Here is an 18,181-nt window from a genome sequence, read left to right as displayed (position 1 = left end):
CAGGGGGGCGGGGTGCTGTGGTCTGGGGGTCACAGAGGTCGGGGCCGGGGGGGCGGGGTGCTGTGGTCTGGGGGTGACGGAGGGTCGGGGCGGGGGGGCGGGGTGCTGTGGTCTGGGGGTGACAGAGGGGCGGGGCCGGGGGGGCGGGGTGCTGTGGTCTGGGGGTGACGGGATCGGGGCCGGGGGGCGGGGTGCTGTGGTCTGGGGGTGACAGAGGCACGAGGCCGGGGGGGCGGGGTGCTGTGGTCTCGGGGTGACAGAGGGTCGGGGCAGGGGGGCGGGGTGCTGTGGTCTGGGGGTGACAGAGGGTCGGGGCCGGGGGGGGGCGGGGTGCTGTGGTCTGGGGGTGACAGAGGGGCGGGGCGGGGGGGCGGGGTGCTGTGGTCTGGGGGTGACAGAGGGTCGGGGCGGGGGGGGCGGGGTGCTGTGGTCTGGGGGTGACAGAGGCACGAGGCCGGGGGGGCGGGGTGCTGTGGTCTGGGGGTGACAGAGGGTCGGGGCGGGGGGGCGGGGTGCTGTGGTCTGGGGGTCACAGAGGGGCGGGGCCGGGGGGCGGGGTGCTGTGGTCTGGGGGTGACAGAGGCACGAGGCCGGGGGGGGCGGGGTGCTGTGGTCTGGGGGTGACAGAGGCACGAGGCCGGGGGGGGCGGGGTGCTGTGGTCTGGGGGTGACAGAGGATCGGGGCCGGGGGGGGGGCGGGGTGCTGTGGTCTGGGGGTGACAGAGGGTCGGGGCGGGGGGGCGGGGTGCTGTGGTCTGGGGGTGACAGAGGCACGAGGCTGGGGGGGGCGGAGTGCTGTGGTCTGGGGGTGACGGAGGGTCGGGGCGGGGGGGCGGGGTGCTGTGGTCTGGGGGTGACAGAGGCACGAGGCCGGGGGGGGCGGGGTGCTGTGGTCTGGGGGTCACGGAGGATCGGGGCCGGGGGGGGCGGGGTGCTGTGGTCTGGGGGTGACAGAGGCACGAGGCCGGGGGGGGCGGGGTGCTGTGGTCTGGGGGTGACAGAGGGTCGGGGCGGGGGGGCGGGGTGCTGTGGTCTGGGGGTGACAGAGGCACGAGGCCGGGGGGGCGGGGTGCTGTGGTCTGGAGGTGACGGAGGGTCGAGGCCGGGGGGGCGGGGTGCTGTGGTCTGGGGGTGACAGAGGGTCGGGTCCGGGGGGGCGGGGTGCTGTGGTCTGGGGGTGACAGAGGCACGAGGCCGGGGGGGGGCGGGGTGCTGTGGTCTGGGGGTGACAGAGGCACGAGGCCGGGGGGGGCGGGGTGCTGTGGTCTGGGGGTGACAGAGGCACGAGGCCGGGGGGGCGGGGTGCTGTGGTCTGGGGGTCACGGAGGGTCGGGTCCGGGGGGGCGGGGTGCTGTGGTCTGGGGGTGACGGGATCGGGGCCGGGGGGGCGGGGTGCTGTGGTCTGGGGGTGACAGAGGCACGAGGCCGGGGGGGCGGGGTGCTGTGGTGTGGGGGTGACAGAGGCACGAGGCCGGGGGGCCGGGGTGCTGTGGTCTGGGGGTGACAGAGGCATGAGGCCGGGGGGGCGGGGTGCTGTGGTCTGGGGGTGACAGAGGATCGGGGCCGGGGGGGGCGGGGTGCTGTGGTCTGGGGGTGACAGAGGGTCGGGGCGGGGGGGCGGGGTGCTGTGGTCTGGGGGTGACGGAGGCACGGGGCCGGGGGGGGCGGGGTGCTGTGGTCTGGGGGTGACGGGATCGAGGCCGGGGGGGGGGCGGGGTGCTGTGGTCTGGGGGTGACAGAGGGTCGGGGCGGGGGGGCGGGGTGCTGTGGTCTGGGGGTGACAGAGGCACGAGGCCGGGGGGGCGGGGTGCTGTGGTCTGGGGGTGACAGAGGGTCGGGGCGGGGGGGCGGGGTGCTGTGGTCTGGGGGTGACAGAGGCACGAGGCCGGGGGGGGCGGGGTGCTGTGGTCTGGGGGTGACAGAGGGGCGGGGCCGGGGGGGCGGGGTGCTGTGGTCTGGGGGTGACAGAGGCACCAGGCCGGGGGGGGGGGGGGTGCTGTGGTCTGGGGGTGACAGAGGCACGAGGCTGGGGGGGCGGAGTGCTGTGGTCTGGGGGTGACGGAGGGTCGGGGCGGGGGGGCGGGGTGCTGTGGTCTGGGGGTGACAGAGGCACGAGGCCGGGGGGGCGGGGTGCTGTGGTCTGGGGGTCACGGAGGATCGGGGCCGGGGGGGCGGGGTGCTGTGGTCTGGGGGTGACAGAGGCACGAGGCCGGGGGGGGCGGGGTGCTGTGGTCTGGGGGTGACAGAGGGTCGGGGCGGGGGGGCGGGGTGCTGTGGTCTGGGGGTGACAGAGGCACGAGGCCGGGGGGGCGGGGTGCTGTGGTCTGGAGGTGACGGAGGGTCGAGGCCGGGGGGGCGGGGTGCTGTGGTCTGGGGGTGACAGAGGGTCGGGTCTGGGGGGGCGGGGTGCTGTGGTCTGGGGGTGACAGAGGCACGAGGCCGGGGGGGGGCGGGGTGCTGTGGTCTGGGGGTGACAGAGGCACGAGGCCGGGGGGGCGGGGTGCTGTGGTCTGGGGGTGACAGAGGGTCGGGGCGGGGGGGCGGGGTGCTGTGGTCTGGGGGTGACAGAGGCACGAGGCCGGGGGGGGCGGGGTGCTGTGGTCTGGGGGTGACAGAGGGGCGGGGCCGGGGGGGCGGGGTGCTGTGGTCTGGGGGTGACAGAGGCACGAGGCCGGGGGGGGCGGGGTGCTGTGGTCTGGGGGTGACAGAGGCACGAGGCTGGGGGGGCGGAGTGCTGTGGTCTGGGGGTGACGGAGGGTCGGGGCGGGGGGGCGGGGTGCTGTGGTCTGGGGGTGACAGAGGCACGAGGCCAGGGGGGCGGGGTGCTGTGGTCTGGGGGTCACGGAGGATCGGGGCCGGGGGGGGCGGGGTGCTGTGGTCTGGGGGTGACAGAGGCACGAGGCCGGGGGGGGCGGGGTGCTGTGGTCTGGGGGTGACAGAGGGTCGGGGCGGGGGGGCGGGGTGCTGTGGTCTGGGGGTGACAGAGGCACGAGGCCGGGGGGGCGGGGTGCTGTGGTCTGGAGGTGACGGAGGGTCGAGGCCGGGGGGGCGGGGTGCTGTGGTCTGGGGGTGACAGAGGGTCGGGTCCGGGGGGGCGGGGTGCTGTGGTCTGGGGGTGACAGAGGCACGAGGCCGGGGGGGGCGGGGTGCTGTGGTCTGGGGGTGACAGAGGCACGAGGCCGGGGGGGCGGGGTGCTGTGGTCTGGGGGTGACAGAGGGTCGGGGCGGGGGGGCGGGGTGCTGTGGTCTGGGGGTGACAGAGGGTCGGGGCGGGGGGGCGGGGTGCTGTGGTCTGGGGGTGACAGAGGCACGAGGCCGGGGGGGGCGGGGTGCTGTGGTCTGGGGGTGACAGAGGGGCGGGGCCGGGGGGGCGGGGTGCTGTGGTCTGGGGGTGACAGAGGCACCAGGCCGGGGGGGGGCGGGGTGCTGTGGTCTGGGGGTGACAGAGGCACGAGGCTGGGGGGGCGGAGTGCTGTGGTCTGGGGGTGACGGAGGGTCGGGGCGGGGGGGCGGGGTGCTGTGGTCTGGGGGTGACAGAGGCACGAGGCCGGGGGGGCGGGGTGCTGTGGTCTGGGGGTCACGGAGGATCGGGGCCGGGGGGGCGGGGTGCTGTGGTCTGGAGGTGACGGAGGGTCGAGGCCGGGGGGGCGGGGTGCTGTGGTCTGGGGGTGACAGAGGGTCGGGTCCGGGGGGGCGGGGTGCTGTGGTCTGGGGGTGACAGAGGCACGAGGCCGGGGGGGGGCGGGGTGCTGTGGTCTGGGGGTGACAGAGGCACGAGGCCGGGGGGGCGGGGTGCTGTGGTCTGGGGGTGACAGAGGCACGAGGCCGGGGGGGCGGGGTGCTGTGGTCTGGGGGTCACGGAGGGTCGGGTCCGGGGGGGCGGGGTGCTGTGGTCTGGGGGTGACGGGATCGGGGCCGGGGGGGCGGGGTGCTGTGGTCTGGGGGTGACAGAGGCACGAGGCCGGGGGGCCGGGGTGCTGTGGTCTGGGGGTGACAGAGGCATGAGGCCGGGGGGGCGGGGTGCTGTGGTCTGGGGGTGACAGAGGGTCGGGGCGGGGGGGCGGGGTGCTGTGGTCTGGGGGTGACGGAGGCACGGGGCCGGGGGGGGCGGGGTGCTGTGGTCTGGGGTTGACGGGATCGAGGCCGGCGGGGGGGCGGGGTGCTGTGGTCTGGGGGTGACAGAGGCACGAGGCCGGGGGGGCGGGGTGCTGTGGTCTGGGGGTGACAGAGGGTCGGGGCGGGGGGGCGGGGTGCTGTGGTCTGGGGGTCACAGAGGGTCGGGGCGGGGGGGCGGGGTGCTGTGGTCTGGGGGTGACAGAGGGGCGGGGCCGGGGGGGCGGGGTGCTGTGGTCTGGGGGTGACGGGATCGAGGCCGGGGGGGCGGGGTGCTGTGGTCTGGGGGTGACAGAGGTCGGGTCCGGGGGGGCGGGGTGCTGTGGTCTGGGGGTCACAGAGGGTCGGGGCCGGGGGGGGCGGGGTGCTGTGGTCTGGGGGTGACAGAGGCACGGGGCCGGGGGGGCGGGGTGTTGTGGTCTGGGGGTGACAGAGGGGCGGGGCCCCGTGGGGGAGGTGCCAGCTGTCTCGCGTGACAAAACTGCCCCTCAACCGCCACCAACTGCCGCTTCTGGCACCGGCACCCAGCGGAGGCGAAGACGAAGGCGAGGGCGGGGCTTAGCCGGCAGGGGGCGTGGCCTGAGGACGTGTCCGGTGGGCGTGGCTTATGGGGGTGCTTCCGGTGTGGCTGGCGGGGAGCGGAGCGAGGCTGCCGGTAAGTGAGGCAGTCACCCCCTCCCCCCCTCTCCCAGGCCGGCCGGCCGGCGCCCTGCGTGCCTGGCCCGTGTCCGGCCCGTGGCGGGGTGTTGGCCCCGGGGAGCTTGGCCCAGGGCCGGCGGGCGCGTGGCAGCGGCCGAGCGGCGGGGCCCGGCCCGGTCCCGTCCCGTCGCGTCCCGCTGGAGGCTAGGCTTGGTCCCTGCGCGTGCGGGGCCCGGGGCTGGCTGCCGAGTCCGGGGGGCAGCGAGGAGAGCCCCGCCCGGGCACTGGAGCAAGCGCCGTTGGCGGGAGGAAGTGGAGACGGGAAGTGCCGTCGGGGAAATCCCAGGCTGGCAGCCCGGGCGCTGCGCGCTGGGAAATCTCTTCGCTGGCGGGTTCCTGTGCGTGTCTCTGGCCGTGGCGGGAAGGGGCTGCGGGACTGTGGCTGGTTCCAGCTGAGGTGTGTCCGGGGGAGCAGGCGGACTGAAGTCTGGGGTTGCTCTTACCAAGCTGCGCCTTGTCGTTCCCGTTGTTATCTCTGTATGGGCGATCCCCAGATCTTACAGAGCAGTCCAGCCTGGAAATGCCAACCAGCGATAAACCACCGCTGATTCACATCCTTCTTAGCATTGCCCGAAATGCTGGGAAATACCACTGCAGGCAGCGTACAGAACTGTGCTGGTCAGAAAGGTGGGCCCCACAGTCCCTGACAACCTGTCAACTTAGTGGGCGAATGTCAGTCTAGTTCCCAGCAGATAGGAGATGGTCTTGCAAAAACCTTTATGGAACACATTAGCTGACACTTGCTTGGCCATTCTCATTAGAATGGCCATGGGTTAAATTGTGTCAGTGATTAAACACAATGAGCAGGATTCTGAACTGCAGTCCTGTGCGGATTCAGCCTTCAGAGTTTTCAAGTATGAAATTCACCCAAAAATTATAAAAGGAGGAAAACGGTTAAAAATAATCAGTTTCTGTATGGATTGTAGAATCCATATTCTCGCATTACTATTGTTCAGCCGCTGTAGCCTCATGAATATGTTGGTGTAATAGGGCTACATTCTTATTAATGAGAGAAATTGCAGTACCACAGACCTATACACTTGCTCCCCCACTTGCCAGCCCCACTAATTTTTTGTTTTCTGTGCAGCTGTTGTATAATCTACACCCTGCTCAGTGGTTTGGGCATTGGCCTGCTAAACCCAGGGTTGCAAGTTCAATCCTTGAGGGTGCCATTTAGGGATTTAGTTGGGGATTGGTCCTACTTTGAACAGGGGGTGGGACTAAATGAGCTCCTGAGGTCCCTTCCAACCCTGATATTCTATGGTGCTTTTGGCAGAAATAACAATTTTGTGAGTTAATCTGTCCATAAAGGGCACTACATTTATATTATAATTAAACTAGACCTGAACACTAAAGTGTGTGTGTCTCAGAGTTTCAGTCCTTGTCTTCAGAGCTCTTCATGGGATTGACCCAAAGTACCTGAGGGATTGCCTTGCTCTCTCAGACTATGGTCTTCCATTCTAGCTATATTCCACTGAAGGAATGAAAGTGGTTAATAATGCAGCTGTCAACCAGAAGAGTGAGACTTGAGTGTAAGACTCAATTTTCTCAGTAATTGGCCCATGATTGTGGGAACTTGCTCTTAGAAGAGTTAGAATTAATGCAACTCTTTCAATCTTCTGATCAGAATGTAAAAACTGCTTTGCTGATCTAGTCTTTCCATGATGATAACTGAGTGGGGTGTGGAAGAAAGATACAGCTACTGTAGTGATGAGCACAGTACAAATGTTTAGGTAGGCATAACATGAATAAAGGATAAAATGTACAGGTCCATTTATTTATAGTTACAGTGCCCCACAGATGCCCCCATACTTATTTAAACTGAACACATGAGAACACATTCACCCGCCAGCTCTTTAAGCTTGCCTTGTGACCTTTTGATGACCACAGGCAATGAAATCCTTGGATTCAGATCTCAGCTGATATGGAAAGTGCAGCATGGTATGCTCTAGCATCTCTCTAGGTCAGGGATGGGTAACTTTAAGGTAGTAGAAGGCCACAAAATCCACTAAAATCCTTTGGCTAGCAGGGGTGTATGATGTGGCGGAAAATAGAGTCCTGCCTTGAGTGGTTGCAGGGAGGGGGAAATCTGGTCCTGGTGCAGGGCTGGAGAAAGAGCCAGTTCTGTGCTCACCTCACAGCAACAGCTCCTGTCCCATGGAGTTGGGTCTGGTTCCCTGCGCCAGCTTGTTGGCTCTTGCTACAGCATCATGTGATGCGCAGATTTATGCGCAGGAAGGACCTGGCCCATGCAAAGCCCTGTGTCTTTCCTGACCATTACAATGATCTAACAGGCCAGATTTGTCTTTTGGGCCACCAGTTGCGTATCCCTCCTCCGGGTCACTGGTGGAGCTGCACAGGTAACGGCTGTCAATGAACGGTTTTGAGAATCGAAAAGTTTTCTTTTCTGCATTGGGACAAATCCAAAACCTTTTGAAATGTTTTGTGGAGAGTCAGCGAGAACTCACCCCAGAGCAGCCTGGTGGTTATGGCACTCTCTTGGGATGTGGGAGACCCAAGGTTCAAGTCTCTGCTCTACCTAATTTGGAGCTGGGATGTGACTAACCATCAAGCTATTCTGGTTCAGTAGCTTCTGTCTGACCAGAAATTCTGTCCTGGACATGAGAAACTTTTCAGAAGACAGTTTAATTGGAACTGGTCTATTACCACACACAATTTTGGTTTTGATTGGCATTTTCTGATGAAAACACATTTTGTAGAAAAGTCCCTGACTACCTCTAATTCCTGGCTAAGCATTCCATTAGAGGGAAGTGCAGACTCAGCAGCACCCTGGATTCATAGACTTTAAGACCAAAGAAGGGATCATTAAGAGAATCTGGTCTGACCTCCTGTGTGACATAGGCCAAAAGATATCACCCAGTAATTCCTGCATCAAGCTCATATCTTGTGGTTTAGCCAGAGCATATTTTTTTCCCTTCATGAAACAGTCAGGGTTTTCACTGAAGGTGAATGTCAAAATTCTTGGCTAAATTAAATGCAACCAGCAGTGGAGTGGCTTATTGCTATTATGTCAGACTGACTTCTGAATTGTTCTTAGCTAGTGATTCTGAGTTATGTGGCATTTACATGAACTGTTCCATCACAGCAATGTCTGGCCAATCCAGAAAGCTTTTTAACAGGCTGTGCCATTAAGTTTGCCTTGCAGGGGGGAAAAAGGCAGCAATACAGAACTAAAAGTGATTGGTTATAAGTTATGCCTCTTCTCCCCAGAAATGCTGGTAGTTGCAAGAGCTAGTGTATGTAGGCAGTGGAATCCACCTTGCTTTTGGTTAGGGTAGTTTTACTGGGAGTAGAGGGAAAGAAACCACTAGTCTGTTAGCCCACTTGGAACAGGGTAATTAATAATGGTCTCCACATCCTATGGAGCCAGGGGTTTCAAACTCAAATCACCATGAGGGCCACCTGAGGACTGGTACATTGGCCCAAGGGCCGCATCACTGACACCTTTTCAAATAAAGGTACAATCACACACCCCTCACTCCACCCCACCCCTGCCCTGCCTCTTCCCACCCCTTCCCCGTCCCTATTCCAACCCCTTCCCCAAATCCCTGCCCCTGTTCTGCCTCTTCTCCGCCTCCTCCCCTGGGCGCATGGCTCCCTGCTCCTCCCTGCTCCCTCCTGGAAAGCGCTAAATTGTTTGGTGGTGGGAAGCACCTAGAGGTAGGCAGAGGAGCGGGGACGCAGCGTGCGGGGGGTGGCAGGTGAGGGGAGCTTGGCAGCCACAGGAAATAACTGCGGGTTGGTGCAGGGAGCTGCGGGCCGCATCTTTGAGACTCCTGCTATAGAGTGCCTTCTACCAGTGGTCCTCAGGGCCCTTTATAAACATTGATAAATTAACCCTCAGGACTCTCCTGTGTAGTAGCTAAGTACTGGTAACTCCATTTGACAGCGGAGGTGTAGAGGGGGATTTATATGTTCAAGATCAGACTTTGAGTCTGTGGCAGAGCCAGGAATATAACCTAGATTAGACTTGCTGATTTCCAGTCGTGTATACAAACCTCTAGGTCAAATTGTGGCCATTTGGGACCCTTTACACACACTTAAGAACATGTTCTGTGATCAGTGTGCTTAATTTTTCATACACTGATTCCTCTGCGTTGGGAACATTCTCGTTGAAATTTTACCTTTTCTCCAGAGAGACTCTGATTATTCAACTCTTGCTGTAAACGTATAATGGAATTTGTGAACCAAGAGCATTTTCACCTGCCTTGATGTCGGCTCTCTTATCAATGAATATTGGCAATGAGGTTAGGGCATTACCTGCACAGCTTTACCCTTCTTCTGGCCCTACATAACTGCATGCAATCAGAAGGAGCACTGCTCTCATTCTATCTCCCCCATTCTCCCCTCACACCCCCTATCCTCCAATCCATTATTTGCTGTGATTGCCGTTGTTGGCAGTGTTCACTGCCCACAAAGTGGGAGGATGTCATATTGGAACAAGGGCAGAGTCTTGGGCTAGTGAGAGGCAATATCCAGCAATCTTCTCCTTATTACCTATGGAGGAGTTAAGCCTCCTGACATTGCTGGTTGTAACTCCTTGCCTTCCCCAAGGCACCACTGCCTCATATCTTCTCCATGGTTCAGCTACACTTAATTACTTTTGTGCCATTGGACATTTGTGGAGGGAAAGATCCTGCAAGATGCCCTAAACTTTTCTAGAACTGTTAATTTATCTTTCAGGGAGACATTTTTACTGTCTTGATAGATGCTCAATAGCCAAAATTTACACCAAGTTATTTCTCTTAATAAATATAGACTACATTAAAAACGTCTAGTTAAAGTCAGTCATCAGGCAACACCTGGTCTATGTTTACAAGTTAGATTGACTTAGCTATGTTGTTCAGGGCTGAAAAAGTTTACACCCTGAGGGCTGTAGTTAGGTTGACCTAGTCCCCAGTATAGACACGACTGTGTTGCCAGAAGAATTCTTCCATCAGCCTAGCTACCACCTCTCATTAACTACATCAATGCAAAAACCGCTTCCATCAGTGTAGGAAGCATCTACACTACAACACTACAGCCGCAGCTCTATACCTGTGTCAGTGTAGTGGCTGTATTGTAAATATGGTCTCAGAATACATCAGATTTAAATGCTAAAAGCATGGAACTCAGTCTAAGCCCAGCTTACGGCTTGTTTGGCTGTTTTGATACAAAGATAACATACATGGAGTTAAGGTACCTTCCAGTCTAGTCTGTACATGGCAGCATTGGAAGGGAGGTTTTCTGAATGGCGCACACAGTAAAAATAAATCATCATACTGCCTTTTATTCCCAGTGTGTTACTCCTTTCATTAGATTATACCATTTTTGCCTCTTGGTTTTACAGACCTTCAGAGAAACCTGGAAACCTCCGACACCTCAGATTACATTTGTAAATCTTGGCTCTTGCCTGTTCAAATAGGTTCTCTCTGTGACACAGGTGAGCCACTAGCCTTATATAGAATCACAGTGAATTTTGACAACTGACAGAAATGGAAGTATGTGACGCTGGATCATGGCTGTGTCACCTGATGTGTAGGAAGTTTTCAGGAGGCTGTTTGTTTATTCTCTTGATCAGTTTGACATTAGGCAAGCTTTCTCCTCTTGGATCTCTCTTGTTTTGGACTGGAGGCAGCAATTTGTCCAAAGTTTATTTTTCCATAATTAAGGTGGATGGGGGAACTATGCAAGAATACCCCACCCCATTTCCTTGTTTCATGTTTAACTTTAGAGCCCCTGCCCCTGGCAAATGCCAGAACAAGGAGCAATGGTCTCAAGTTGCAGTAGGGGAAGGTTTAGGTTGGATATTAGGAAAAACTTTTTCACTAGGAGGATGGTGAAGCACTGGAATGGGTTCCCTAGGGAAGTGGTGGAATCTCCTTCCTTAGAGGTTTTTAAGGTCAGGCTTGATAAAGCCCTGGCTGGGATGATTTAGTTGGAGTTGGTCCTGCTTTGAGCAGTGGGTTGGACTAGATGACCTCCTGGGGTCCCTTCCAACCCTGAGATTCTATGATTCTATTCTATGATTTAAGACAAAATCTGCCCAGGTGGCTGTTTCAGTGTGTATAATACACTGCAAACCTGTGTTTAGGAATAACAAGTTTAGCTTCCAGGTGATAAATGCAGTTAAGGTAGTGAAAGGTGAACCTTGTCCAACTGAGAACAAGATAATCAACTGGGACAAAACATTTTTCTTTTTTCAGGCTCGTGAGGCACATCTGGGGTTTTTGGTTCACATGGCAGCAGCAAACTCGACTCCACCTGGTTCTTTGGATTTAAACCAGCCGGGATTTTCAAAGGAGATACTGGGGACTAAATTGGAGGGCAAATACCTCTGCTCTGAGTGCAAGAATATTCTGAGAAGACCATTTCAAGCTCAGTGTGGACACCGCTATTGTTCTTACTGCCTGAAGAAACTTATAAGGTAATTTATCCCTCTCCGGTCTGAAACAAAATGATTAGAAGCAAAGGAAAGCAAAAAAGGAAATACAGCCTTATTTTCAGTGGGTTGTGAGCAAAGGCCATGTTTTATATCTGTCTCTTAATTTCAGCACCTGGTTCTCTTCAGGCCTTAGAGCAGTGGTCTGAAACCTTTTTACACACAAGATCGCTTTTTGAATTTAAGATCAACCCAGGATCTACCCCGCCCCTTCCCCGAGGCCCCACCCCGTTCACTCCATTGCTCCCCTCCCTGTCGCTCGCTTTCCCGCACCCTCACTCACTTTCACCGGGATGGGGGAGGGGGTGCAGGCTCTGGAGGGAGTTTGGGTGCAGGGAACATATGGTCAAACTGCACCTAATCTCAGTGTCATTTGTGATTTATAGATCCAAAATCCTTCAGGGATTGTCACAAATCAGTGTAACGTTCTCAACTGTGGGGTGTGCATTGGCTGAGCCTCAGGCAGGAGGTTGGGGTGCAGGGGTGAGGGGTGCAAACTCTGGGAAGGAGTTTGGGTGCAGGAAGTGGTTCCAGGCTGGTGCAGAGGAGGGTGAGGGATGTGGGCTCCAGTAGGGAGTTTGATTCAGGAGAGGGCTTCGGGCTGGGGCAGGGGGTTGGGATGCGGGAGGGGGTGCGAAGCTGTAGGCTCCGGACAGGAAGTGCTAACCAAAGGTGGTTCCCGGCCGTCGGCACAGTAAGGCTCAGGCAGGCTGCCTGCGTGCCGTGGCCCCACGCTGCTCCCAGAAGCGGCTGGCTGCTGGCATGTCTCTGCGGCCCTGGTTCCCAGCCAATGGGAGCTGCAGGGACACTGCTGGGGATGGGGGTAGTGCATGGAGCTGCCTTCCCTCACCCCCACCTCCCCCCAGGGGCTGCAGGGATGTGCTAGCAGGCAGCTGTTTCTGGGAGCAGCGTGGGGCCAGGCCAGGGCAGGCAGGCAGCTTGCCTGAGCCTCGCTGCACTGCCTGGCTTTTAGTGACGTTGAGATTGCAATCAACTGGCAGAGGCTCCGGGATCAACCAGCTGATCTCGATCGACAGGTTGGTGACTACTGCCCTAGAGAATATGTCTACACAGCATTTTGCCATTCTCAGGAAGGAGCCTCCCAACCCAGGTCAACCAAGTTGGGCTAGCAAGGCTTGCACTAGTGCTCTACAAATAGTGTGTAGACAGTTCTTAAGTTGCAGCTCAGGCTGGAGCTTGGGCTCTGAAGCTGCTCTCTCCAGGCTTCAGAGCTTGAGCTTCAGTCCCAGCCATAACTTCAAAGCACTGTCTACACAGGTCTTTTTAGAGCGCTAGCAGAAGCCCCGCTAACCCCAGTCTGTTGATCTGGCTGGAAGGCTCCTTCCCGTGGGCTCCAAAATGCTATGTAGACATACCCAGAGTTTCCTGAGTTTGTTGTGTTCTTCAGATGGTATGGTCAAGCCGAAACCCAGGAGATTCTTGGGTATGAAAAAGACCAGGTGGTCCATCTGGGTTGGTCCACTCTTATTAAGTACTGTTGTAAGTGACTATCGGGGCCGTATAAAAAATTTGCTGTTTGGAGGTCCCTGCTTGGCAATAATACCACATGTGTGAAATGTAAAAATACATTTTATGCTTGCAAAAGAAGTTTCAATTGACCTTTTTAATTTCTCTGTCTTCACTTTTTAGGGCTTGGGGGAAAGTTAAATGTAAGAACAGCTAATCATGAGAGGAAGAAAACGAGAATAAAGATCAGTACAAGGAAGAAATAACTAAAATAGAGCAGAAATGTATATCCATTAAAAAGATCAATCAATTAATGAAAAATGTTTTAGTAAAGGGTTCCATTTGCTGTTTTAAAAATCTGCTTGTGTAAATAAAGCACCTTTGGCTCTGAAGGATCTCTTGAGAAGCCTCTTGTCACTGAATCACAAATTCAGCATGAATCTTTCTATTTTGTGGCTGACTTTTTTTCCCCACCCTCATTAGCTCTGGGCCTCAGAAGTGTGCAGCCTGTATTCAAGAAGGAATATATGAAGAAGGAGTTTCTGTTTTAGAAACAAATACGGTAAGTAAGACCTCTCCAAAGTAGAAAACATTGAAGTCATTCATAAACATTTCCTGTTTTTGTTTAGAGTGAGAGGTACCTAAGAATGGTGGAATCCATTATCTAAGAAGTTGTGAATTCAGTATCTCGAGTGTAATAATTAGTGCTGTAATTGATTCCCCAACTTCTAAAATTCAAGACATCTTACAACACAGTTTACTTGTTTAAACTCTGCAATAAAGATTTGTCATAGATGCTGTCACACAGTCTGGAGTGGCTCACGACCATGAGTGTCTACCTCAGGGCAGACTATCAGAAACAGGGTCCTTACCCCATACTGGTGATATGCTCTATAATTCAATTTCACCAGCCTAGTAACAAATGTGAACTCCTGGATCACTGTAACAGTCTTACTATGGAGTCACACACAGTCCCCTTGGGCACTCCAGTCTGTCTTGCCACCCAGGCAAGCTGGACTTATGATAAATGGTCACTTACTTCACAAATCACAAAATACTCAGGTTGTGACCAGTCACTTACCACAGATCAATTTGTATCTTAGATCTCACACCAAAGACAACTCCTATAGCCAATCTTGTACTAAAGTAATTACAGGTTTACTAATTAGGAAAAAGAAATGAGAGTTATTTACAGGTTAAAGCAAGGAAGCATGTACACAGAAATGAGTTGCCATCTACGGTACCTAAAGGTGACAGGTGTAGTAATCTGTCAATTCAAAATGTCGTTCAGGAGAGGCCAAGGAGTAATCCCTGGGGATGTCTGCCTAAGGCTATGTACATACTACAGGTTAGATCGGTATACATTATGGTGAATAAGCCACCCCCCGAGCAACGCTAGTTACAACAACCTAAGCGCTGGTGTGGACAGTGCTATGTTGGTGGGAGAGCGTCTCCCACCGACACAGCTACTGCTGTTTGCAGAGGCTGGAGTAATGAAGTTGATGGGAGAGTTCTCCCGTTAGCTTAGAGCATCTGCATTACCAGCAGCACAACTGCACCAATGTAAGCTCTGCATTGTAGCCATGGCCTTAGTTTGGTATGAGAGTTCAAACAGCAAATAAATGAATTGTGACCCTGTTTTATCTTTTACATTTAGGGCATGTCTGCATTACCACTTATGTCACTCAGGGGTGTGAAAAAAAACATGCTTCTGAGCAACATAAGTTTCACTGGCATCTGTGTCCCTGGGAGAGCTTCTCCCACGGACATAACTGCTGCCACTCATGGAAGTGGTTTTATTGTGTCAGTAGGAGAGCTCTCTCCATTGATACAGCTGTGCCACTGTAAACTTGCTAGTGTAGACACAGCCTTAGCTTTCCAGTCCATGAGACAAACTCCCTTGTGATAGGGTTGTTCACCAATCCTATGCATTGTGGTGATGTTCCTTAATGGCCCGTGTAATCTTGATAGGCCTCTTTAATGGGAGGGGGGCATGATTCCTGTGTCTGGATTCCCAAATTCAGAGCAAACATTTTCAAAATTTTGAAGCAAAATGTACATATTTCCTTATAGTTTGGAATATGGACATTACACGTGAGATTAATACATGCAGCAATTTATAAGCATTTCATAGAGGCTAAACACTAAATACATTCGTATAACACTAATACCTGTTTTGAGCAACACTAACATACAGGTGAGCTGGTTTGGTTTCAAGCTATGCATTCTTAGCTAATTCCTACAGCCGTGGCTGGAGCTGCTTTACAAGAGTCACAGATCCATCTCTAAGGGTATCGTGGGACAACAAGTTTGGGGAGACTGTTTGTTTCTTAGCAGTGGCCTGTGAAGAATCTGGAGACTAGATCAAAGCTGCAATCCCAGAGTAACATGTCTTTGCTTTTTTCCATTTGAGGCTTTCCCAGATAACGCAGCGCGTCGGGAGGTGGAAAGTCTGCCGGCTGTCTGTATCAATGATGGTTGCCCATGGAAAGGGACTATTAAAGAATATGAGGTAAAGGCAAGAGTCTCTCCATGTATCTCTTCATTGTGCTTTCTCTTTCCTTTTGCATGTGAGTGGTGATGGGCAAGGCACTGGGAATTAAATGAGTTCCTGCTGGCATTAGCCGTCAGCTTCTGAGCTTTCAGCTGCACTAGCTCAGTCCTAGATAAACTCTGGCCTCCTGGAACTTTCAGAGCTTTCCAGTCTAACCTAGGTGGTTGTGTATCTAGTGAGGGTGTAGACAGACTGGAGAAGTTTTCTAATACTTCATATGATCCCTCAAACCAACCACTTTTTCCTTCTATGACCTCCAAAATCACCCACTTCTTACTTCCAAGATACGCCATATCCCAGAATCCTCCTCACTGCATCAGCCCAAAATAACTCCTCCAAAAACTATAATCCTAGAAATATTGGGCTGGAAGGGATCTCCAGTGGCCATCTAGTTGAGCCACCTGTGCTGAGGCTGGCCCACATAAACCTAGACAATCCCTACCAGATGTTTGTCCCACCTGTTCTTAAAAAACCGTCAATGATAGGGATTCCACAGTCTCCCGTGGAACCTTATTCCCAGCGTTTAACTCTCCTGAGTTAGCAGGTTTTTCCTAATATCTAACCTAAATCTCCCTTGTTTCAAACTATGCTGATTTCTTCTAGTCCTACCCTTGGCGGACACGGAGAACTGTCCTCTTTATAACAGACCTTAACATATTTGGAAACTGTTATAGGCCCCCCCATCCCCCCTCGGGCTCCATTTCTCAAGACTAAATATACCCAGGTTTTTGAACCTTTCTCAGAGAGCAGGTTTTCTAAACCCTTTATCATTTGTGTTGCTGTCTGGATTCTCTCCAATTTGTCTCTGCCATATATTATGGCCAAAATAGATTCATAGATTCATAGATTCTAGGGTCAGAAGGGACCAATGTGATCATCTAGTCCGACCCCCTGCACAAAGCAGGCCACAGAACCCTACCCAAAATAGGCATTTACCTTCAGGCATGAATAAATGGATTTGTTTTGGGGATGTTGGCATGGATATAGTTCTTGTCCTGCCCACTGCTCTTTTGTATTCAGGGCCTATAGTAATTGAGAAGGTGAGGTCATTCCCCAACACACAGGAGGCCTGGTCAAGAGGTCCACAGAGTCATGGATTCAGTGGGTATGCCTCCAAATAACCTCTTCCATCAGCTTGCTAGACAAAATGGCCTCTGCACTGCCTCTTCCCCTTAGCATCAGAACTGCACCAATTCTGTGTTCAGTGCCATTTGCAGTTTTTATGGCCCAGTGAATGGGACCATTAGCACATATACGTACATATGGTACCAATCTCATTGGAAAGATACGTTCCTATTGAAAATTTCATGAATGGCACATTTCCCAGCACTCTGCAGTGAATAGAGACTACTGCAGTAATTTGCATTGTAAGGATTTATTTGCAGTCAGATGAATTAGGAACCACTTACAAAAAATAAATATAAAAGAAAACTTGGTCTGCTGGGAAATGTTTACAACCCTCTGGAAACACTGGAATCATAGCCCAGACTGTGAGAACCGCTGAGTGAAGGGACTGAGATAAGAGCAGTTGGTGAGTCCTAAGGAGTTGGGGTGAGGAAGTGATGTTTTATTCCTGACAAAGCATTTAAGATGAATCTGTTTAGTATGACATCTTGATTCTATTAGCAATGCCATTATCGGGAGGCAGGAAGAACTATGTTTACTTCTGATTTTGTCTCAGTCCTCTGGTTTGCCTTTTGTGGCCACTAGTAGAGAACTTCATCTGCACTTTGGCCAATACTTTAATACTTATAGGCTTGGATTTCAGCCTAGAAATTTAGTGGGAGTTGGGTGCTGAGCTCCCTTAGACTGCTGTGAAAATCTCACCCCTAGATCCATGAGTGTCATGGTGTATTTTTGCAGTTGACTGAAATAAATGTTAAATTCAAGCTCTAACCCTAGTGCTTGTTGGTAGTGTTTCTTATTTATAGGGAGGAGATTAGAGATGGCAGCTTCAGTATACCAGTGTGTTTACTGAGGATTCAGATTAGCATTGTTGATGCCTGTAGATTGCTGGGTTCCGAGTTCAGTTCTGTGCTGTATGCCTGGCAGCTGTTACCATGAAGTTTTGTGCCCCAATTTAACAAGTGGGGCCAAATTCAACTGTGGCATAAGTGAGCCCAGCTCAATTAAGGCAAATGGAGCTATGCCTGGCAGCAAGGTCTTCAGCCCCCTCACTTTAAACAGCTACTGACTAGTTTGGAAATATGTTTGAGAACTTTAATTCCATTGGATTTCCAAAAAAGGGCATGAGGGCAGTTCCTGTAGGGCCAAAGAAGTGTCCTCTGTAGCCATATGTCAGTGTAATCTTGTAAGATTTCACAAGTTAGACAGGGTTGGACTTGGTCAGTACTTGGACGAGAGACCTCCAAGGAAAAGGTGCCACACGCCATGTTGTTGGTGATTCATGAGATAGCATTTTCCCTCGCCAGTCAGTGCTGTACCAAAACCTAGCATGATAAGGAGTATTTGCTGTTGGAAGTAACTTCTTTTGGATAAGACATTAAATTGAAGAGCTGACCTCTGGTTGCCATTTAAAAATCGTACGGCATTCTTGGAAGATTAGGGGTGTTAGCCAAGGTGTCCTGGTTAAATTCCAATTTGAGTACTTATGTTCTACCTTCTTAATTCCTTCTTGCGTGTGAAGAGGGATACGAGATTCTCCTGTCCCAAACTATTCTGTAGTATTGCTGTGGACTGTAGATAACTACCCAACTTCACCCCAGAAGTGTCTGCGCTCCAGTAGTGAGAGAAGCTATTCATGGGAAAGGGGGAGGGAGAGCACTTTGGGATCCTTCTGAATGGAATGTGCTGTATGCATGTGAGATATTAGTTGACAAGCACTAGCCTTCTTCTTTACTCTGCTCTTAACAATCAGAAAATACTAAAGATTATTTTGCTAAAAT

The 18,181-nt window shown here is 54.0% G+C and overlaps 1 protein-coding gene across 3 annotated transcripts in view; it reads left to right on the top strand.

The window, feature by feature from the left end:
- Positions 1 to 4,701: 4,701 nt before the first annotated feature.
- The window catches only part of TRAF2 (TNF receptor associated factor 2), a 36,821-nt gene continuing 23,341 nt past the window's right edge, over positions 4,702 to 18,181 (top strand). For 2 of the 3 annotated variants that reach the window (XM_050926514.1, XM_050926512.1), the window contains exons 1-4: positions 4,702 to 4,768; positions 11,019 to 11,239; positions 13,205 to 13,283; positions 15,135 to 15,233. In XM_050926514.1, the coding sequence (XP_050782471.1) occupies positions 4,721 to 4,768; positions 11,019 to 11,239; positions 13,205 to 13,283; positions 15,135 to 15,233 (447 nt within the window). In that variant the 5' untranslated portion in view covers positions 4,702 to 4,720. Of the gene's footprint in view, positions 4,769 to 10,162; positions 10,256 to 11,018; positions 11,240 to 13,204; positions 13,284 to 15,134; positions 15,234 to 18,181 lie in introns of all 3 variants that reach the window. The other variant, XM_050926513.1, reaches the window with a different exon arrangement.

Source organism: Gopherus flavomarginatus, chromosome 17, assembly GCF_025201925.1.
Source record: "Gopherus flavomarginatus isolate rGopFla2 chromosome 17, rGopFla2.mat.asm, whole genome shotgun sequence".
In the NCBI taxonomy this organism is placed as follows: Eukaryota; Metazoa; Chordata; order Testudines; family Testudinidae; genus Gopherus; species Gopherus flavomarginatus.
The sequence above is the reverse complement of the archived record's forward strand: the minus strand, read 5'-3'. Positions and strand labels throughout refer to the sequence as shown.